This window comes from Pelobates fuscus, chromosome 3 (assembly GCF_036172605.1).
Source record: "Pelobates fuscus isolate aPelFus1 chromosome 3, aPelFus1.pri, whole genome shotgun sequence".
NCBI lineage: Eukaryota > Metazoa > Chordata > Amphibia > Anura > Pelobatidae > Pelobates > Pelobates fuscus.
Window position 1 is genome coordinate 405988559 of NC_086319.1, and position 24179 is coordinate 406012737.

The window sequence follows — 24179 nt, forward strand, 5'->3', positions numbered from 1 at the left end:
CTATGCAGGGGGAACAGTCTCTATTCTGCTCTTTGTCAGTGGAGAACAAAAACTATGAATTATTATAAAGATTATTACAAATCTACATGAATAACTAACAGCTGATGCCATGCTGGAACTTTATTCCAAGGGTACAATGGAGACTATCTTTTGTGTCTTTGTACATTTTATTTTTTACATTTTTTTTATTATTCAAAGTTTATTGATGTGAGAATCGCATAGATTAGGAAAATGCCATATACCAGAAAATGCATATGGAGCGAGACAGTATCACAACATCTTATAGGATAGACATGAGTTTTGAAGTGACAACATAATAATGCAACAATATTGTTAAGATCTGTAGTACATATCCTGGTTTTGTAATGGTAACAAAGGTAAAACAATAGGCGTATCAAGATAATGCTAGGCCTGGTTTGTGTTATGATAGGATAATATTACACAGCTGTGGACCAATTTGTATGTCATTAAGGTAGTGTGTTGGTGAAACCGTGTGGTGCTGTGTGGCGCGACGTAGCTAACGTCAGTGGTGCAAAGGTCTAGCGCCCAATATTCAGAAACTAGTTACATACTTAGCAGGTCAGGTTTCTTGTGTTATGAGGTGTCCGGGTCTGAGTGTCAGTCTCTGGCATGTCCAGGTTAGGGTGGTTCGTTCTGTGCTCATTGGCATTCATAGATATATGTGTGTAGCGTTGTGTGGGATTCCTCCCTGAGTAGGTTTATGTGGGTTTCTACGTGTTGTCTTGTGTTATATTTCAATTGTGTTGTTGGTGGGTAGGGTAGAGAATAAATTGTGAGGGCAATTTGAGTGGTAGAGAGGGGGATAAGCATATAGGGGGGAAGATAGGGTGCGAAAAGATGATGTGGGAAGGCATTGGTTCAAGGCTGAATGGGTTAGGGTGAGGAGAGAAGTCCCTGTCCCATCTCCCTTCCCCCTCAGGACCAGGTCCAGCATCTCCCGGTGTCTGTAGGGGTCATCTCCCCTTTGATCGAGGGAAATATCGGTGCAGTGTCTGCTGTGGGTCGTCTGTTCAGGTGTTGTGTTGTCCATGGTCCTGTTCCTAGGTCCAGTTGGTGACAGTAGCCCCCCGGTCTTCCCCGGGTGCTATGAATCTCCCGTAATGGCAGCTGAGGATAGCCATTGGAGCCAGTGGTACCACGTGTCATGATAAGGGTGCATGCGTCCTGCCGCAGATAGGATCAACTCCTCAATGCATCTGATGCCCTCCACCTTGTTCATCCATTCCCTTAGTGTCAGAGTCGTAGTTCGTTTCCAGTGTCCTGGGATAAGGCTATGGGCTGCGTTCAGTAGATATGGTATGACTGATTTTTTGAATCTGCATATGGGGACTGCATATGGCATATGGCAATCCCCGTGCGGGAGCACATTCATCTTGTACACTGATCCTGCCGAGTCATGTAATGTGAGGTGTCCATGATCTCAAGTCCTTTTGTATTTTGTCAAGGAGGGGGAGGGAGTTGATGCGGTAGAAGTCTGACAGTTCTGCCGAGAGCCAAACGCCCAAATATTTAATTGCCTCCTCACACCACTGGAAGGGGAGCTCGACCCTCAGCGAGGTCACCAGCACTTGGGGGCATCCCACATTGAGGATCTCAGATTTTGAGAAATTAATTTTTAAGTTGAACAGTCTTCCGTAGGTGTCGAATTGATACGTAAGCTCTCTTAGGGAGGATTCCGGGTTTGTAATGGTGAACAGGAGGTCATCTGCGTATGCCAAGACTTTGCTCTCCCCCATTGTCCCCCTATTCCTGCTATTTCAGGGTGTGCTCTTATGGCATTTAGAAACGGTTCTGGGCTGATAACAAAGAGCAGGGGTGACAGTGGGTATCCCTGTCTAGTGCCATTTTAAAAATCAAATGGTCTTGAAAGAATCCCGTTTACCTGTACTCGAGCGGCTGGGGCGGCATACAGGGCTGAGATCCATGCCATCATATGCGGTCCCACGCCTATGTATTCAAGCGTAGACAGTAAGAAGGACCAATCAACACTGTTGAATGCCTTCTCCGTGTCTGTGGAAACCAATAGGGCGGGCGAAGATCTGTGTCATGCCGCGTGAATCAGGTAGAGTGCTTTGATTGTATTATCCCTAGCCTCACGTCCCTCGACAAAGCTCACCTGGTCAGGATGGATGAGGTCCGGCAATAGGGGCTGAATGCGTAGGGCCAGGATTTTTGCGAAGAGTTTGAGATCGGCATTTAACAGGGAGATCGGTCGGTAGCTGGTGCAGGAGGTGGGGTCTCTCCCTTCTTTTAATATCACCACTACGTGAGCCAATAGCATATTAGGATCTAGAGAGCCTCCGTGTTGGATAGTATTATATATGGCTAGCAGGTGTGGGGCGAGAATGTCCAAAAACATCTTGTAGTACTTTGCTGTGTACCCGACTGGGCCCGGGCTCTTCCCCGATTTATCCAGTTTAATGGCCAGGTTCAGTTCTTCAATTGTGATGTCTTCCTCTAGTGCGGCAGCGAAGTGGGCAGTTAATTTGGATGTCATGTGACGTGCGATGTAGGACTACTGTTGTTCGGAGAAGGTCCTGCCGTCGTTGTATGGTGGTTAGGTGTGTGGGGCAGGCAGTACAGTGAGGAGTAATATTGTGGAAATCCCTCTGCCATGTTCATGGGGGTGAGGAGGGCTTTCCCTGCGAGGGCGATCTTCTGGACATGGCTCTTTTGCCTCCGTGCGCGTAATGCTCTAGCTAGCAGTTTGCCGGTTTAGTTTCAGAAGAATTAGGTGTAATCTTTACCAGCGGGGTTGAGAATATGCCAGCATTCTGAGAGTTGGTGATTCGAGAGGAGAGTCCTCATGCCCCTAAGGACATGGTCTGGCATTGTGGAGGTTCCTTTCGATGTATCCATCCTGGGGTCTAGAGGGGCTATGATATTATTACGGTCCCTTCACTGAACGACTCCAGCGTTCGTAGGGCAGAGGCTAAGAACTTTTTTTGGCCATTATTTGGTAGGTATAAGTTCGCAAGCGGGATTTGGGAATCGCCTAGTGTCCCCTTTAGAAAAAGATATCTGACAGAATTAGGTGTCCGCCGAGAATAGTATAGCCACTCCTTTGGATTTAGACAAGGGATTGTGCGCAAAATATGCAGTAGGATAGTATTTATTGGAGAATCTGGGGGCCTGGGCTGCAAGGAAATGAGTCTCCTGAAAGAGACTCGATACCCGAAGTGCTTGTATCTCCCGCAGCGCTCTCGCCCGTTTATGTGGGGATTTAAGGCCTCTTGCATTAATCGTGTAGAGGGTGATGCCCTCTTGTGTGTTCCTCCTGGTGCCATGGGTGCAGGGAGCAGGAGGGGGTGGGCCCATATTGGAAAGAGGTCTGCCGGGACAGAGCCAATTGGTGGAGGGTGGAGACTCAGGGCTGGGAGGTCGGTATGGCAAGTAGGGGCAGCTAGTAGGGTGAGGTAAAAGGAGGGGTTAGAAAGGACAGTTGGAAGGGGGGGGAAGAAGGTTGTCAATTTGAGGCAGAGGGTGTTGGTGGTGATGGGTTGCAAAGGCGACTTGTGTTAGGGCTGATGTGCCGCTGGTTGGTGGATGTGTGGGTATGTTATCCCGTTTCTCCACATCCCAAGCTAATGGCAGTAAACCCGTGGGGCCAGTAGCGTTGTGTGCTGGACAGGTCACCACCTGGTGGTGTTGGAGTGTGGGCTATTTCAATTTGGGTCAGTATCCATCCCCTGCTGCCCACGAGCAGTGAGGTATGGCACCCATCATGGGTAGGACTAGCGTAGTGTTCTGTTTCTTGCATATATGAGTATCAGCAGTGGTTAAATAAAAGATTATACATTAAAACTTAGAGTAAAGATTAGGGAAACAACATTCAGCATATGTAGACAAGACATATAACATCAACAGGGATAACAGTTATAACAAGCCAGTGTTTTGGTAAGGACCATTAAGCATTACATATCTAATGACTGTGTCTTCCCGTGTTCAGGTTGTGGTATGCATTTAAGCTTCGTGTCAGGCTGGGGGGGGGGGGGACAGGAAGGGGGGGAGGGGGCTTGAGAGAGAAGAGGCGGAAAAAAACAGCGGGGGGAAGGGAGTGCCTAGCTTATCTATCTTGCCCCCTAATCATCCTGTCCCCAGGTCTGTCTCTAGTGTCTTGTTAATTATTTTATGTCTGGGTTCCCGAGGTGCGTGGCACTTCTAGGTCTCTGGGATTGACAATGTTTTGTTGGAAGTCAAGTGAATATGTGGGCAGTCTGGTGGTAATTTGGGTTCTCCCTTGCTCTGTGTCAGTATTCAGATCCCCGTCTAGTAGGCTAAGAAGAGTCGTCCCTGTGCTGTCAGGTGTTACTCTGCAGTATGCCAGTTCCCATTCATTCTGGATTCAGATTATCAGTCCATTGCAATGCACTTCCAAGTGTCTTTGTCATGTTGTGGAGTTTGCGATGTTAGGGAGCTGCATCCCTCCGGGGAAGAGTGGGGAGGTTCAATGATCATCAGGAGGTCGTCTCAGGTACATTAGGGAGCCGTCAGGGAGCATTGTTGCAGGTAGGTAGTTAGTCATAATGGCGGTAGCCGAATATCGAGCGTGCAGGTGGGCATATGTAGAGATTGGCCCGAACCAACGGAATGACATGGTGGCATTGGGTCACGCGGGGTGGAGAGATGTTGCGGCATCAAGCCATAAAAAACTAAAAATCTAACAAAAAAAGTCCACAATTCTAGTCCTTACTTCTTTTCTTTTGGAGCACAGGGCAAAGGTTCCCCGCGGTCAGTCTTGAGTGCTACGTATAACATCCGAGTGTAAATACATGATGAGATATAAAAAAGGGTGGTGGTGGCAACATTGGGCGGTGTTACTTTTCAGTATGTTTCTGTACAGGATGTTGTGGGTGAGGTCATCGCGTGGGGTGTCCTCCTAGCAGTGTCACAGGCCGGGCTCTCCATGATTGTAGAGTGAGAAAGATTGTTATAGAGCTCAATTACTTGCCTCTCATGCCTCCAGGTCCTTTCCGTGCGGGAGTTCCTCATTATTTCTTCCTTAAGCAGGAAGTCTTGTGTGCAGCAAATTATGTCTCTGGGGTGTGCGTCCGGGGGTGGCTTGGGTCTTAGGGCCCTATGAGCCGTGTCTATATGGATGCGGGCCTCCCAAGGCCGGCCCATAATGTGGTTAAATAGTGGTATCAGGATCGCCCTTATGTCCTCCTGGTTTTCCGCCTTCCTTATGCCTCTTACCCTTATGTTGTGCCTGTGGCTACTGTTATCCAGGTCCTCGACATGAAGGCACAGGTCGTGTAGGTGTCTGGAATGTGCAGCGGTGGCTGTCACTGCTGGGAATTGCTTGTCTGGGCCTTTGTTTTCCAGGGTCATTACCCGTGATGTAAGTGATGAACTGAGGGTCGAAATTCTGGTGCGCAGCGTGGACTTGATGTCCTCTAGGCAAGGAGGCAAAAAGGGCATACCAGTCCGGTATCTTGGCGAGGAAGGCACCATATTGGAGGCCTCGTCGTGCGTGAGTAAGTCTCCTGGGGTTTGGAAGTAACTCCTTATCGAGGAGTGCGGGTTGTTCCCCTGTGTTCTCGTCATGGAGGGGGTCATTTGCACTTGTTTTGTGTGTCCCATGGGTGCCAAATAGTGCTGATTATACGTGCTTATTTGCAGTCAGGAGCGGAGCTGAGGAATTAGGTGGCCATGTTCGTCCCACGCAAAGCCACGCCCCCCCCCCCCCCCCTTTTGTACATTTTAAATACACACATGTGCACATACAAACACTCACAAACACTATCAGGCTCGATATTAGTTATACACTTAAATAGTATTTTTTTTTTTGCTATTACCCTTATATAAAGGTTTGTTCTATTATCCTGTTGCACGTGGACTTTAAAACTGAAAATACAATGTATCACCCATCAATGTCATTTGTTCATATCCCTCAAACTCTCCCACCCCCCAGGCAATTTTCTTAACTCATTCTTTATTCTCAGACTGGAAGAACTGCATTCTGTGTCCATTGCAGATGTTTCCTGGTGACATAGAGTGGTAATTCCTTATCCAATAGAAAATGCTCTCTGCTCCCAATTAACCCACTCTTTCCCCAAACTGTAATTGAAGATTATGCTAGCGTCAGTGTACCTATAATCTTAATTTTAATAATGACAGGAGGCGAGTATTTTGCATATCTCTCTTTACTAAACTCCACAGCAGTAAGGAAAGTAAATGTTTAACCAATCAAAACTGCAATAGGGAGTAAGGTATTCCCAGCAGATAGGCTCCTCCTCCTCTTTCAGAAGCGACATCGTAACAGAAAAAAGGTTCAATAACATAAAAAAGTTCATCAAATGACATCTGGCAGGCACAACGGTGAACAACCAGTAATATGATGATCCAACTGTAACCAACACCAATGGGTGAGCGTCCAACATTAGGCGGTCTTCCTGGAGAGTAGTCGTCCGGGTAGTTTGCCAAAGTAGCTCCCGAGATTCCAGAAACTGATGAAGTTAAACTGAAATGAGAGTGTGAAAGGGATTAGATCCTGGTCTCGTACTGGTTGTTACAATGACAATGACCCAGCAATGATAGTGGTAACACATGCAAAAGCAATGGAATCAATAGACAACAGTTACTGTCCCTGACTAATGAAGGAGAGCGTAGAGACAGATTGAGATAAGGATGATAGAGGAAAGAACCACTAAAATCTATAGATCGAACGGTTCCATCTTCCCCGGGCGGGAAAGGGTGGGAAAATACTCGCCTCCTGTCATTATTAAAATTAAGATTATAGGTACACTGACGCTAGCATAATCTTATATTTTATCACATGACAGGAGGCTTCCTATTTTGCATTTTTAACGCTGTAATAAGAGTGACATGGCCGCGTTGGAGTGCGGACGAAAGTAGAAGGTGCAAAATGTGGATTCTCTCGACCAGTCTGAGGCACCAATGAGGCACCCGCTGTAAAAGCTGAGGAAGCTGCTGCTCCTTTTACCGAGTGGGCCCCGAATGAAGCGTCTATGCCTGCTAGCGAGAGTATCCAGCGAACCCATCTGGCGAGTGTGGTGGTAGTGATGGGAACATATGACACAAGGAGTTGTCCCGAAGGTGATGTCCGAATCGGAAGCATAACTTCCACATAACGTCATAGAGTGGCTACGATGCAGAGTTGTGGATCGGAGTGGAAGAAGGGGTAGAAAACTGTTGAAGAATCTGATTTCGTTTGACGAGATATGTGGAAAGTGACTCCCTCTGGGGAGACCGAGAAGGCGTCTATTTCGAAAGCCCAGACGTCCGATACTCTGCGGAAGGACACCAGGCAGAGTAGGATCGTCAGTTTTGCTGAGAGTTGTCTCAGTGAGAGTCTATCGTTGGACGGCCATTCCCTCAGGAAGCGTAGGACTATCTCGACATCCCAGAGTTGTGAGTATTTAGGTGCAGGGGGTTGTTGCAGTCGAATGCCCCTGAGGAGTCGACATATCAGTGGGTCTTTACCTACTGGGATCCCTATAATAGGGACGTGGGCTGCTGAGATAGCCGAACGGACTACATTAATCGACCTGTATGATCGTCCTGTTGAGAACAGATGAGTAAGATAGTTTAAAATGGAAGGAATAGCGGCCGTAAATGGATCGAGGTTCCGTTCCATGCAGCAATCGGACCATGAATTCCAAGCGGACAGGTAGGATCTTCTGGTTCCTGGAGCCCATGAGTCCCATAGGAGGTCCTTAGCAGCCTGCGATAGTTCGCCGACTTGCCAGGCACCCCGGAAAGAGTCCAAGCCACCAGATTGAGTCGTTTGGCTAGGATCAGTGGATGGGGGCTCCCTTTCGGATCTGTGAGGGTATACTGGTGTGAAGGTAGCAGGAGGGGATCCCGGTGAGATAGGGCTAGGAGGTCTGGAAACCATGGTTGACCTGTCCATAGGGGAGTGATGAGTAGGAGGGATACTCGTTGTCATCTCAGGTAGTGTATGGTCCTTGCTATCATGGCGAATGGAGGAAAGGCGTATGCCCCCGTAGTCGGCCATGGTTGAAGAAATGCATCCGTTGCTTCGCTCTCCAGGTCCAGGAGCCAACTGAAATACGTCTGGGTTTGCCTGTTGTTGCAAGATGCAAATAGATCTAGGTGAAAGGGACCTCGATGCTGTGCTAGACATTGGATGATTTGGGGATCCAGTTTCCAATCGCTGGTGTCCCTCCAGTGACGTGAGAACCAGTCCGCCGTGAGGTTCGTTTTGTCAGTTTTCGGTGATCCTTCAATATTGATAGTTATGGCTCGCTTCAGGTATGATGTGGACCTTTACCGACAAAAGGTCACTCCGGGTCATTCTAAGCTTAGTGTGTCTTTATGCAATCTATAGCTGTATACGGAGCAGACCCTTCCGTTCCCAAATTACTTATAAATACTGTTTTCCTTAACCATTCTAGATGATAACTTGACTATCACTAAAATAATCCAGTGTCTGAAGACCCAAAAGGCACTGTAATAATATTGTAATAAATGAAACAATGACTCAAATAAATATAAGATAAAAGTGTATTGAATTAATGTTACAGAATGCAAAAATAGTCAGTAAATAATTATTCTTACCAAATGTATTAGTGGCTACAGCATATGTCCCTGTATACCTTTCAGATGTGTGGTGACAGCATGCAGAGTAAGAGTAGATGAATGAATGAATGAATGACTGAATGTATGCCTGAGTGAATGACAACGTCCCACTCTTTCTCCTTCAGTTAAATAGCCATTGTGTCCTCCATAAAGCAGCCCTCACCTGTGTAATACTCCCAAAAAGGTTTTCTAACTTGTTGCAATGTAATGTATTGAATATCTAAGTTTGGGATATACCCTAGATGGCTCTGCCTATAGTTAGCTTCAAAATTAAGTGAAGTGTTTTGTATACATTTGACTGACAACACATGTGTTTGTTCTAATTTAACTTCAACCTTTTAGCTGTTAACCTTGTGGAAATGTCATTGAAAATTTAACTTTTTCAAATCTAAGCAAAAAGGCCTGCAATATTTCATACACCTATTTTATACAGCTAAATGTACATTCATATTAGATATATATATGCACCATACCATATAATACACATATATATTACAAACTACACATTAAATAATGATCAATACTCCACACGTTTCCCCTGGGAGGTATTCCACTTTGAGGGAGATGTTGCGGGGTAAGCAGAAATCGAAAATTTCCTTCGTGATTTCTGACAGTATTCGGGATCATGCCCTGCCCAGGCGGTTGATGTAGCGGACCGCCAAGATGTTGTCCATCATCAAAAGGATGCAGCAGTCCATCCTTTCTTTTGCGAGGCTGCGGATGACAAAAGACCCTGCCAGGAGTTCCAGGCAGTTTATGTGCATGCTCGGGTGTGCTCCCAAAGATGGCCCGACCGTTCCATGCTTCCATGCTGTCTAGCCACCAGCTGAGTTCGTCCCTGATCTCCTCCGTCACTGGGATTGGTTGGTCGTACGATGGGTTTTGTCTGAGGAAGGATGTTTTGAGGCGCTGCATCGCCCTGTAGTGAAATGGGCCCAGGAAGATAGCTTGTATGGAAGCTGACAGGAGTCCCACTATTCGGGCGAGGGCGCGGAGTGGAATGGTGTGGGCGCGAATGGTTTTGTGCAGTTCTTTGCGAATGTTCGAGATCTTTGACGCCAGTAGCCATAGGGTACTTGTGGTGGAGTCTATCTCGAAACCTAAGAATTGCACTGTTTGAGAGGGTGTCATGGCTGATTTGTGGAAGTTTACTACAAATCCTAGGGATGATAGTAGGTCTGTGGTATAGTTTGTGTGCTGTATCAGTCTGGACTTGTCGGAGCAGAACAGCAGGAGGTCGTCCAGGTATATGATGCACCGAATTCCTTGTGCTCGAAGATGAGCGACCACGGGCTTCAGTAATTTGGTGAAGCACCATGGGGCCGAGCTGAGGCCGACGGGGAGGCACGTGAACTGTCAGGGGTGGCCCTGCCAGTGGAATCGTAGGAATTGTCGACAGGAGTGGTGGACGGGTACTGAGAAGTACGCATCCTTCATGTCCAGTCTTGTGAACCAATCTTTGTCCTGTAACAGGTCTCTCAGCAGGTGTATGCCTTCCATTTTGAAGTGCCTGTACGTAACAAATTCATTGAGTCTTTTTAAGTTTATGACGGGGCGAAAATCCCCTGTTTTCTTCTTCACCAGGAATATGTTGCTGAAGAATCCTCGTGGCCCGGAGGAGGGTTTGATTGCGCCTTGCGCTTGTAGTTCTTGTAGTTCCTTGTGAATTAGTTCAGTGTCCGCTGTTGAGCATTTGACGGGGCCTGGAGCGACCGATTGTCGTGGACGGGTCGTGAAGTCGATGATGTAGCCCTGCACGGTTTGCAGGATCCAGCTGTCCGTGGAAATGGTCTGCCATTCCTGAAAGAAAAGGGAGATGTGACCTGCAATACGAAGTGGAAGGCAATGGATTAGGTGATTGCTTACCTGTAGAGAAACATGCTTTGCCTCGGGTACGTGGTCCACGTCCTCTGTCTGCTCCTCTCGTGTATGAGAAGTGCTGACAGTATCCCACTTTGGGTTAAAAAGGTTGGGGTCTTGCATTGCGGGGGCCTGAAGGCCAGAATCGGCTGGCAGCACAACCCCTTTGGCGGTCAGCCCTTCCAAAAACACCCCTGGTGGGGTTATGTCGAAACACTCTCCTCATAGACAATTGAGCCTTGTTTAGAGAAGTAAATATATTTATATGTTTATTTAAGTCTTTGAGGAATGGGTCCCCAAATAGTTTGCCCTGTGCCAGCGGACCCAGTTCTTTGGTGCCCAATTCCACCAACTTTCCGTCAATGCGGAGTAAAGCTGCTTTACGCCGCTCGGATGAAACGGCGGCATTGGTATTACCCAAAAAGCAAAAGCATCTTTGTGCCCACTCCCATACATTGTGAGCCCATTCGCGAACCATGGTCGCGTCAAATTGGTCTTTTGTGAGAGCATCATCTGCCAGGTACATGATCCTGGAAAGTGGTCCCACTGAGTCCAGTAGTTTGTCCTGGACTGCTCTGAAACCTTTCTCCACACCTTTGCACGGGTCACGGCTACCGTGGGACATAAAGGTGGTCATCACCTGGTCAAACTCAGGTGTCTCTGCTACATGGTCTGGTAGAGAGGGTCTTGGGCATTCGGAACGTAGTCTGTTGCGAACTGTCTTATCCATGGATTTCCAAAGCCAGAGGTGCATAAATTTTCCCAGGTGATCTGGGGGCGTCCAGTCCCCTGAATGAGGGTGTCTTAGGTTTCTAAGGTCGAATAATCTCTGACCTGATGGGTCAAAAATGGCTTCCTCATCTTCCTGCGGATTATCTGCAGTTTCAGCCACTTGGGAGTCTCCCAGTAATGTATGTGGTAACAGACCGGGTTGGGATTCTTAGTCGGAACCCCAATCATTTTCTTGTCCATCTGACTCGTCAACTTGCCATTCATCTAAAATGGCCAAGGACTTGGTCTGTATGTCTTCCTCTTCTGAGGAGTAGTTGAGTAACGGGGTCGGGGTAGCGACCGTTGAGAGCTTACGTCTTTTAACTGGGGTTTTTCCCTTAGATGGGTTCTGTTGACCTTTTTCCCCTTTCCAGTGGTGCTTGCCAGTGGAGGGTTCTTGGCTCTTATGCGGTTCCGAATCCTCGGAATCTGAGTCGTGTCGGGATTGGTGGGTTTTTGATGGTATCCTCTTCTCAGTATTAGAGGCCATCATTTTGGAGAGGGCTTTCTCCATGGAGGCTGCAATTGCCTCGTTTATCATAATTTGGAAGTCCACTGTATTCTGGGACACTTCCATTGTGATAAATAGATATAATATATATATATATATGTGGCACAGGGCGTAAAGTAAGTAACTTTAGAGGTCAGTGCAGCTGTACTTTATTCTCTATATGAGTAACACTTTGCTGACCCCAGCAGGGTGCAGTGGTGTACTAATAGATTGTGGCGGAACCAACCTCGCCACTGAGAACTGGAGAAGCCTGGTTGCTAGCCTCCTGCCCAGTGATTATGGTCCCTGGGAGATATTGCCCTTTAAGGGACAGAATTGGGGCTTATGGACTGCTACCATAATGTACTGACCCTTTAAGAACTACTTTTGGGCAGGTGGATTGTATTATACTATCCCTAGCTCTTTAAATACTTTGGGGACAGATTGGTACTTTTGTATATGGCACTTTGGACACATTCGAAGCTGTCGAAGCTGTCGAAGCTGTCGAAGCGGTCGAATCGGTCGAAGCTGTCGAAGCTGTCGAAGATGTCGAAGCATTCGAAGCTGTCGAAGCGGTCGAAGCGGTCGAAGTTACCGAAGTTGTCGAAGTTGTCGAAGTGGCCGGTATCGGACAAAGGACCACGTGGCGGCGGCCATTTTAACTTTGAACACTGCCGACCCTTAACATCAACTCCACTTCGACACTTCGACTAAAGTAGAAGTACAGGCACACTTCGAATGGGACTTAGCCGTTTTTATGCCAGGAATTGACCGACCGCACAGCCCAAATCTATGGAACTGTTTTGGGCAAGAAAATGTGCTTGCGGTCGGTCATAAAAGGACTTCCGTGTAACTTTTGATCCACTGCAGGGATTTGCCTGAATTTTGGAAGTGTTTATGTTTAAAGTATGCTGAGTCTGAATATGTGATTTGTATGTGAATGTGATGTATGGTTTTGAAGTTATAGATATTGTGTAAAAGTTATGTTTTAAACTGTATAATAAGTGGATTATCTCTCAGGCTAAGGGGAGGGGATGTGTGGGTTGTACCATATCTCGGATTGGTTATTTTATGCCTCCCCCTGGGTGTGGCCTGTATGTGTGAAATGGAAATAAAGGAAATAAAAGCCAGGCTGGATGAGCCAGCCCAGAGTTCCTGTTTTACCCTCAAAGTGATGTGTCGTCTCATTATTGGGGGGAAGGATTTATTGCATGCTGTTCCAGTTGACTGCTAGGAGTACAAGCCTATTCGTATGGTTCCTATTCAATGGTCTACAGCATTCATATGCTTGGGAGAATTTAAAAGGTTTCTCGGATTCAGTGTTCGTGTGTCTCCAGTCGGGAGAATGGTGTTTGCAGTAGCTGCCTGTGCATCTGTAAAGGGGATTATCGCCTAAACTGGGTTTTATCCTCTTGTAAGGGAAACGGTCCGTTACATAGATGTAGTCACAATAAAATATAATTATAACAATTATAATGTGATAATAGCCCCAGCAGGGTCTGTGGTGTATTTGTATAGAAAAGGATCCCAGCAGGATCTAAAAAGTAATACGAATAATAATGCCAGAAGTAATAATCCTAAACAGATATAACTATATACATCAGACACTGATAGTGTCAAGGATAGTAGCCCTAACAGGGCAGGCACCACAATATTGGGGTTTTTAGTATGCTGGGCTTCACCCAGGGTGACAGAGGTGGCCACAGGGCGACCTCCAAATAAAGCAGCAAATTATGTGGGGCAGCACCCCAGACAGGCACAGGATAATGGGCACTAGTGCCTATGTACAGCAAGAAAAAAGTATGTTTTGGAATGGACTGACCTCCGAAATCGATAGCTAACAGCTCCGTTTTAGTGTGTGTCCCTCGCGGCACTGTTAGAGAAAACAATATGGCGGCCGCAATCTCGCGAGATGCGAGATTGCAAATGGCTGGCGTGCGTATGAGGGGAAGGACAGGGAGCCGCGGTAGGTGGCAGAAGGTGTCCGACGGTGGGGTAGCCGTCGGGAGAGAGGGAAACGAGTCCGCCCGCGGGCGGGAAGGAAAATCGGCCTAAATTAGCAATAGAAAAACATAAGCCAGCAGAGAACTAAATAACAGAAAAATAGAGAGCCTCAGCTCAGATATATATATATATATAGAGAGAGAGAGAGACAGTTGTAGTCTGAATAAGGAAGGAAGAACGTTGAGTACAGAGGCAGTTAGGCAAATGCTGCTAGCTAGTTAGCTAGATCCCTGTAAAAGATACAGAGAACTAGCATAAGGATAAAATATAAATATAAATCCAATAAATCATAAAACAGTAATAATAATTAAATATAAGGAAGAGCCCAAAAACTCTGACATGTCTGCGATAGAGCACTAAAGAAAGAGGAGGAGGAGCCTATCTGCTGGGAATACCTTACTCCCTATTGCATTTTTGATTGGTTAAACGTTTACTTTCTTTACTGCTGTGGAGTTTAGTAAAGAGAGATATGCAATATAGGAAGCCTCCTGTCATGTGATAAAATTAACCCCGCACTGCTAGCCCATCACTAACACACATTATCCTAGAGTTTTACAATACCAAAATTTACATCCCTGGAAATACTTCCCCTTCTTTAACACACACATACAGAGACACACTCACAAAGAACATAGGCACACACATACATACACTGCATTTATTTACAGATTCAGACATTAATACATACACTGTACTCAGAGACATACATTTACAGATTCACACATTTATGCAGACACTAAGAGACATACATTCACAGATCCACTCACACAGGCACCCTTACAGATCTAAAATTACAATCTCATACACAGTCTTACAGACATTCCCTCATTCACATGTTGCAGGTCTTCTTAGATCACCTGTGTAAGTAGACAGCTATCTGCTGATCAGGGTGTAGTTCCAGATTTCCAGTAAACTGTTATGGTCACGGTTGTGGTTGATATCAAGGTTTAAAAAAAAAATAAATGAAGGAAGGTTTTAATGGAATTAAGAAGCCTTTCTGGCCTGTCATCCTGGTAATTTGGGGAGCGCCTCTCCTGGTTCTCCCTTTGATTCACTGGTGCTGAGCTTGCTGGGTATTGGAGGGCCCCCTTTTTGCATTATGGTATCTTTTGGAATTTAAGTAATCCTGGCTCCTTTATTTGCATATAATAATTGGATTAAATAAAAATGAGGGTTATGTATAAAACGTGGTGTTCTAAAAAGTGGTCTAAAGTCCCAAAAGTGGAGCAGTCACCATGGAAACCAGTAGACACATTGCATTAGTGACTCAGCCCCTCTTGTATGTTTACTCCGCTTTTCAGATAACAATTTTTATACCTCTTCTATGAGATGTGTGGTATAATGTGATCACATTCACAAGATGCAGACTTGATATTGTGACCTGCCCTGTGATATTAAGCTGATATATACAAATGACAGTCTATTAAAGGATTACTTCAAACTCCATTACCACTTTTGCTTTTAGAAGTAGTCATGGTATAGAAAGCTGCGTGTCCAGTGTTTCTGCTTGACATGATGCACATACAGATCAATCTGCAGTTTTATGCTGTAACTAGTTGCCTCCTGGCACACAATGTGGGGCAAAAATTCTGTCTGTTAACAGTGCGCACTGCATGCTGGCAACAGGAGCAATTATTATCTTCCCTTCCACAAAATGCTGAGAGGGTACCTTGCAGTCCTTTACCTCCCGCACTCACATCTCTTCTCATCCCCCTCCATTTAGAACAATCAATGGTTTAAATATATATTACAAGCAATACCTCACTCTCTCCACTACCTCAATGTGATTGCTAAGAGTGTAGAGAAGAAGTACCACCAGTGGGAGGTCTATTGTGCTCTCCCAGTCAGTCAAGTCTCTACTCTATTAATTAAGTTTTCTCCCATCTATATGTTTGCTAGCACAATGTACAGATAAAATTGGACGAGCTTTAAAATGAGCGTATGTTGTAGGTACTTTGATCTGCTCCGTTTCACACAGCCAAGCCCCACCTCAGTGCCTGTCAGACAGGTGACGTAGTGAGGCACTGTCATTAGTTGGTATTGTTCCTAGAATGTTATTTAAATAGGAATGTAACAAGCTGCAAGTCTTCCTGTTTCTCCTTTCAACAACGTATGAGTGCAGGTAAGTTTCTAGTGTCTGTTTAATGTGAGTGCGGGTACGTTTTCTAGTGTCTGTTTAATGTGAGTGTGGGTACGTTTTCTAGTGTCTGTTTAATGTGAGTGCGGGTACGTTTTCTAGTGTCTGTTTAATGTGAGTGTGGGTACGTTTTCTAGTGTCTGTTTAATGTGAGTGCGGGTACGTTTTCTAGTGTCTGTTTAATGTGAGTGCGGGTACGTTTTCTAGTGTCTGTTTAATGTGAGTGCGGGTACGTTTTCTAGTGTCTGTTTAATGTGAGTGTGGGTACGTTTTCTAGTGTCTGTTTAATGTGAGTGTGGGTACGTTTTCTAGTGTCTGTTTAATGTGAGTGTGGGTAAGTTTCTAGTGTCTGTTTAATGCGAGTGTGGGTAAGTTTTCTAGTGTCTATTTAATGCGAGTGTGGGTACGTTTTCTAGTCTCTTTTTAATGTGAGTGTGGGTACGTTTTCTAGTGTCTGTTTAATGCGAGTGTGGGTACGTTTTCTAGTCTCTTTTTAATGTGAGTGTGGGTACGTTTTCTAGTGTCTGTTTAATGCGAGTGTGGGAAAGTTTCTAGTGTCTTTTTAATGCGAGTGTGGGTACGTTTTCTAGTCTCTTTTTAATGCGAGTGTGGGTACGTTTTCTAGTCTCTTTTTAATGTGAGTGTGGGTACGTTTTCTAGTGTCTGTTTAATGCGAGTGTGGGTACGTTTTCTAGTCTCTTTTTAATGTGAATGTGGGTACGTTTTCTAGTGTCTGTTTAATGCGAGTGTGGGAAAGTTTCTAGTGTCTGTTTAATGCGAGTGTGGGTAAGTTTTCTAGGGTATGTTTAATGCGAGTGTGGGTAAGTTTTCTAGTCTCTGTTTAATGTGAGTGTGGGTACGTTTTCTAGTGTCTGTTTAATGCGAGTGTGGGTAAGTTTCTAGTGTCTGTTTAATGCGAGTGTGGGTACGTTTTCTAGTGTATGTTTAATGCGAGTGTGGGTAAGTTTTCTAGTCTCTGTTTAATGTGAGTGTGGGTACGTTTTCTAGTGTCTGTTTAATGTGAGTGTGGGTACGTTTTCTAGTGTCTGTTTAATGCGAGTGTGGGTAAGTTTCTAGTGTCTGTTTAATGCGAGTGTGGGTAAGTTTTCTAGTGTCTATTTAATGCGAGTGTGGGTACGTTTTCTAGTCTCTTTTTAATGTGAGTGTGGGTACGTTTTCTAGTGTCTGTTTAATGCGAGTGTGGGTACGTTTTCTAGTCTCTTTTTAATGTGAGTGTGGGTACGTTTTCTAGTGTCTGTTTAATGCGAGTGTGGGAAAGTTTCTAGTGTCTTTTTAATGCGAGTGTGGGTACGTTTTCTAGTCTCTTTTTAATGCGAGTGTGGGTACGTTTTCTAGTCTCTTTTTAATGTGAGTGTGGGTACGTTTTCTAGTGTCTGTTTAATGCGAGTGTGGGTACGTTTTCTAGTCTCTTTTTAATGTGAATGTGGGTACGTTTTCTAGTGTCTGTTTAATGCGAGTGTGGGAAAGTTTCTAGTGTCTGTTTAATGCGAGTGTGGGTAAGTTTTCTAGGGTATGTTTAATGCGAGTGTGGGTAAGTTTTCTAGTCTCTGTTTAATGTGAGTGTGGGTACGTTTTCTAGTGTCTGTTTAATGCGAGTGTGGGTAAGTTTCTAGTGTCTGTTTAATGCGAGTGTGGGTACGTTTTCTAGTGTATGTTTAATGCGAGTGTGGGTAAGTTTTCTAGTCTCTGTTTAATGTGAGTGTGGGTACGTTTTCTAGTGTCTGTTTAATGTGAGTGTGGGTACGTTTTCTAGTGTCTGTTTAATGCGAGTGTGGGTAAGTTTCTAGTGTCTGTTTAATGCGAGTGTGGGTACGTTTTCTAGTGTATGTTTAATGCGAGTGTGGGTAAGTTTTCTAGTCTCTGTTTAATGTGAGTGTGGGTACGTTTTCTAGTGTCTGTTTAATGCGAGTGTGGGTACGTTTTCTAGTGTCTGTTTAATGCGAGTGTGGGTAAGTTTCTAGTGTCTGTTTAATGCGAGTGTGGGTACGTTTTCTAGTGTCTGTTTAATGCGAGTGTGGGTACGTTTTCTAGTGTCTGTTTAATGTGAGTGAAATGTTATAAGTCTGAACTGTAAATGAAAATCCATATTTGAGGTAATGTAAACAGAGCTGTGAGCCTTAACCATTAAATTATTTAATAGGAAGCTTGTATTAATTATCAGCTTGCGTACACCCTGTCTGCACGCCTGTATATTCTGGTATCAGCGTAATCAGGAAATATTTTTCTTTTTATATGTTTATGTTGCAATGATCTTTATTACAAATTGGCAAACTTTCATGTTAGCTTAGCATGTCGACTTCCTTCATCCTTCCAAACATCTTTATATGATAATGATTAGAGTTGAGCGAACCCAGACTGTTAAGTTTGGGTTCGTACCGAACATTAGGTTTTTTTTGGACCCCGGACCCGAACACGGACATATCACTGTATGTTCGGGTTGGAGTTCGGTGTTAGGGGATTTAATGGCGCGTTTTAAACAAGTGTTTGACTCGTGTGCCCTTAGAAGCCTTCTCAGCCATGCCTACTAATGGCATGGCTGTGATTGGCCAGTGCAGCATGTGACCCAGCCTCTATATATAAGCTAGAGTCGCGTAGCGCCGTACGCACATGAGCTCTTATTAGTGTAGGGAGAAGATGCTGCCGCTGATAGGGACAGCTTAGAAAAGAATTCTGTAAGCTAGTACATTAGTGGGGTGGGGTGCATTTCATATCTGAGAGTCAAATAGAAGCTTCAAATACCGCGGTTACATCGGAGTTTTAAAAAGTCAATTTTTTTTGGTTCTAAATAGTACATTAGTGGGGTGCACTTCATATCTGAGAGTCAAATAGAATCATCAAATACTGCTGTCACATTGCAGTTTTAAAACTTAAAATTATTTGGGTGCTAAACTGCTAAATAGTATTTTAGTGGGTTTCACTTCATATCTGAGAGTCAAATCGAAGCGTCTAATAGTGTGCTTACAGCGCAGTTGTAAAAATTCTAATTTTCTGGGTGCTAATCTGCTAAATAGTACATTTTGGGTCCTGCTTTTCATATCTACAAGTCATGCTACAACAAAATTAACCAATTTTTAAAATATGTATGGGCCAACCAGTGGCTGTAAAAACAAAGTTTGACTGGTTACATTCATGACTACACACTCTAGTGAACAGGACCTTCGTGTAGTGTGTTCTTTTTTTAAAATCATGCAGCATCTTTTCATGTGCTTTTCAGATGTCATATTGTGAATTACCAATTTTTGTGTAGCCTTTTTTAAAAAAAAGTTAAAAATAAGTGTTATTGTGATCGCTTCATATACAGAAGCATTAATATACATTTCTATATTGTGTAAAGACACAACTACAAAGTTAAAAACCAAACACCAAAACAACGTGCCAGACAATCTACCTGTGCATGGCTAGTGTGATACAATAAATCTACATCTTAAAAATGCAATAACCCACAGAAGATGGGTGAGAATTTTTTTTGCAAATGGAACTTTGATTCGAATTTACGACATCGGTCACTTGTAATATTGTTTCACACCTACAACACTTGTTACACAGACAGATCTAAGTGATAGAAAACAGATTGATATTTTCTACACTAGAAACTACCAGATAACAAGCTGCTATATTTATACCAGTTATCAATAGCTAAGAGGTACTTCAACAATATTGTAATTCTGGGGCAATACCCTCACAAGTCAAACTGAGAGGTCAGTTTATAGGGAAAACTGTTGCCTGGATACAATTCTAAAACTATTTCCATATGTCCTTTGCAGACATTACATGCTGGAAAAACACAGGTGCCAACTGTTGTGACTTTCTGCAGTGTGCATAATGGTAAGGAGGGCAGGGTTGAGGAGTGGGTGGAAGATGATGTGGAGGATGATGAGGTCCTAGACCCCACATGGAATCAAGGTCATGTGAGTGACATGTGCAGTTTGAAGGAAGAGGCGCTGGTCGCACAGAGGCACCAGCACAGCAAAGGGGGAGCAGGGTGCAAAAGCGGAGCGGCCGTCCCCTAGCGCTCGTCGGCATGTATTAGCTCGAGAATTACCAGTTATCCAAGTAATACATGTAGCGATCAAAGGATCCATGATAGAGTTGAGCGAACCCGAACTGCAAAGTTCGGGTTCGTAGCAGATTTAACGATCCATTCGTAGTTTCACAGTGAGGTGGGCAGTCTGGTGACCAGGACCCAGACGCTGGGTGGTCAGACGACCGGGACCCAGTATGACGGATGTTGAAGTTAGGAGTCACAGTGTGGAATGGATTAGCAGGGTCTGGTGCAGGGTAACCGCACGCCCCCTGGTGTTGAGCACCAGCATTTTTGGGGCCACATACCAGGACCCTGATACCAGGACCCTAATGCAGCTTCAGTAAAAAGAGTACTGGATACCAGAAGCCATCACCAGACTGATCCGCAATTTGGAACAGGATGTGACATTCACTGTAGCGGCTGTGCGCGCTTTTGGCATTCTCACTCTGCTGCTGCTCACCTGTCTGTGCTGCAGCGGCTTGTGAAGGCCTTTTCTCCATGCATCAGGAGTTGTGCATTTCTCCATGCATCAGGACTGCAAGAAATGCACCGCAGGCCGCAAATCTTTCTTTTTTTTGTATGTCCCAATATTTTGGGGGCTACCCCAATTTAAAAAAAAAAAAAAAAAAGTGTTGACTACCTCATCCTCCTCCTCCACCGCCGCTTCCACCTACACAGCCACTGTCACCGCCTCCTCAACCTATGGGTCAGTTTAAACTATGTACACAATAGCAGAGGCTTGTGAAGGCCTTTTCTCCATGCATCAGGAGTTGAGCTCTGTTTGAACCATGAAAGAGAATACCCTGCACTCCAACCCTCTCTCAAATGGATAATTCTGGTGATCCTCCTAACAGCCATGCTTTAGATTTTGATTTGCCGTATTTTTCGCTCCATAAGAAGCACTTTTTTTCCCCTCAAAAGTGAGGGGAAATGTCTGTGCGTCTTATGGAGCGAATATGAAGCTTTACTTACCTGTCTTGCAGCGTTGGCCGGCAGCACAGGGCGCACCGCGGTAGTGGAACTTGAATTTCATGTTCCGGTTTCCGGCGGGACTGAAAGGAAGTGTGCACAAGCTGAGTGCGCACTTCCTTTCAGTCCCGCCGGAAACCGGAACATGAAATTCAAGTTCCACTACCGCGGTGCGCCCTGTGCTGCCGGCCAACGCTGCAAGACAGGTAAGTAATTATGGGACAAGGGGAGGGGGACAGTATGGGAGATAAGTCTATGGGGGGGGGGGGGGGGGAGGAGATGAAGTCTATGGGGAGGGGGGGAGGAGATGAAGTCTATGGGGAGGGGGGGGAGCAGATGAAGTTTATGGGGAGGGGGGGAGGAGATGAAGTCTATGGGGAGGGGGGGAGGAGATGAAGTCTATGGGGAGGGGGGGAGGAGATGAAGTCTATGGGGAGGGGGGGAGGAGATGAAGTCTATGGGGAGGGGGGGAGGAGATGAAGTCTATGGGGAGGGGGGGAGGAGATGAAGTCTATGGGGAGGGGGGAGGAGATGAAGTCTATGGGGAGGGGGGAGGAGATGAAGTTTATAGGGAGGGGGGAGATGAAGTTTATGGGGAGGGGGGAGATGAAGTCTATGGGGAGGGGGGGAGATGAAGTCTATGGGGAGGGGGGGAGATGAAGTCTATGGGAGAGAGGAGAGGGAGCGGGGGACACTATGGGACAGGGGAGAAAAAAAATATTCTGTACAAACTGTCCCATAGTAAGAAACACTATGGGACAGTTTGTTCAGAATATTTTTTTTCTGGGTTTCTTCCTCTAAAAACTAGGTGCGTCTTATGGTGAGGTGCGTCTTAAGGAGCGAAAAATACGGTATGCTCTTCCAAAGCTAAAATCAAAGATTCCATCTAGTGCTATTTTATGGCTCAGCTGTATTTTAAAATTATATGTTATTTTCAGTGATTTCCCTATCCACATTTGTTTTCAGGGCTTACCCCCATTTTACTTGCCTTTGCAGCTCTCTAGCTCTATCCAGGAGTTTTTTAGAGGCATTTTTGTGGCCAAAAGTTCAGGTCCCCATTGACTTCAATGGGGTTCGGGGTCAAGTTCGATCCCGAACCCGGACTTTTTTTCAAATTTCGGTCGAACCCGCCAGACCCGAACATCCAGGTGTCCGCTCAACTATAATAATGATTATGATTACTAGAATTCAATATATAATTTCACAGGCTATATTTATATATATATATACTGGCTTACGATTGCACTAAACACAGTTTGGCTGTAGCGAGTAAATGATGGATTTGAAATGGTTTGGAGCTTGTAGTAACATGGTCTAAATAAAGCTTTAAAAATATGAACACAGAAATTAAAGGAACACGCTAACGTTAGGAATACGAACATACATTGTTACCTTTCAAATGGTGAACTGATTATTTCAGATTATTGCTGCTCCAAAGGCAATAAAATTTACAGTCTCATTTACCTTATGTACCCTAGCAGGTTGGTTTATACTTATACACACAATGTTGATGGCAGTTAGATATCAGCAATGCCTAAAAAAGAATATAGCACATAGTGTGTAATGATAAACAACTAGAAATGATGTATGATAAATTATTGCACTCACGAATTCCAGAGCCGTACCAGGCTCTGTGTAATATGCCCAATGGTGCCTATACAGGATTATCTAGAAGGATTATTTTTATTTGTTTTTATTGATTTGTATTTATTTTATTCAGTTTTTTACCACTCTAATAAATCCTGGAATATTCATCCTGGTGCTGCGGACATCTTACTTACCTCCATGATCCCTTCATCTGAAGTGGTCAATGGGCATTTTCCATTAGCCTGTATGGGCACCATTGGGCATATTACACAGAGCCTGGTACAGCTCTGGAATTTGTGAGTGCAATCATTTATCATACATAATTTCTATTTGTTTATCAGTACACACTATGTGCTATATTCTTTACCTGCCATCAACAATGTGTGTGTAAGTATCTTAACTTCTGTTTTTTGGAGGGTGCATGTAACATTGTGTTTTTGCACATTGTGGTTTGTTACGGTTGCCTCAGGCTAGCTGAGGTTTGGACCGCTTGGATGTCCTTGTCCCCGATCCTGGAGAGCGGTAAAAAGCTCCAATTCAGCAACTAGCGATCTTCCTGCAAGTGTAAAGTATTCCTGGAGCTCTGAGCAGAGCTAGTGATCAGCATTTCCCTACAACACAAGTCAAGGCTGCGAGTTGAGGGTAAGAAGTCTCGTTTATTGAACGGAAAGGCATTGCTTACATACACATTTTCAGGCCAGAGGCACACCCCTCTGGATTGATGGTACACAGTGTGACAAGGGACAATAACCGATAGGAGCAAAGTGCATCTTTTCAAACCCTCCCCTCTATCCTGGAGATAATTAGCTTAAATTGTTACAGTAACTTAATTATCTCCAGGTACAGGCAATATTCTGGTTTTGGAATTATACTAAAAACCACATAAAAATCCATAACTCATACAATATATTATGTATCTTATACATTCAACATATCCCCAGACAACTTGGATCTGAGCGCACAAGATATTCAAAAAGCGCTCAGATCTCATGAATTGGATGGGAACGCCATGGGGAGAAAGTTTGTATCCAGGGTTATTCGACAAAAAGTCAACCCAGGAAATTAGCTCCACAATGTTCAGGCATAGTGTCGGTCTAGCCTCCAGAGTCTCAAAGTACCGAATGGCACAGTGTTTGTTGATTTAAACACGAACGGACTGGGTTTTGGCGATCCCAGCTGGGTTCGTGAACAATAGTGTCTGAGATTAGTAACAGGAGGTCGACGACCAAGTCCCGCTGGGCGTTCAGCAGTTAAAGATGGCCACCACCATGTGCATACGAACGGCGACCACCCAGCCGATCATCAATTAAGCTGCGGTTAACCACAAACCGCAGCTTTTGGGCAGTCAATAAGGGGCACACTCCCCATGCAGGGTGGTCAGTCATTCGGTAGTTTGTTTTGTACTTTAGAGGTGAACAGGGATAACAAGGGTAAAACCGCAGTTTCTGGGCGGTTAATAGGCAGTACATGTCATATGCCGGGTGGTTGGTCATTCGTGCATTCGAATGACCTGGGGAAGGTTTTCGTGGGTTTTATTATAGCAACATAAACAGAAACAATGTAGCAAAAGTGTCAGACAGAGGGTACTTTGTAACATGGTTGTTTGTATTAATATTGTACCTTTGCCAAAACATGCTGCTGCTAAGGACATTAACGATTTTAGACCAGATGCTTTCGTTTCATTGAAGCTAAGTGCTTTGAGAAGTTGGTTATTGGTCATTTAACATCTT

General features: G+C 44.8%; 1 protein-coding gene across 1 annotated transcript in view; it reads left to right on the top strand.

The window, feature by feature from the left end:
- The first annotated feature begins 15817 nt into the window (after positions 1–15817).
- Positions 15818–24179, top strand: part of LOC134601957 (phospholipid scramblase 2-like) — an 87161-nt gene continuing 78799 nt past the window's right edge. Inside the window, exon 1 of the mRNA XM_063446463.1 lies at positions 15818–15833. Coding sequence (XP_063302533.1) covers positions 15824–15833 — 10 coding nt within the window. The 5' untranslated portion in view covers positions 15818–15823. The remainder of the gene's footprint in view (positions 15834–24179) is intronic.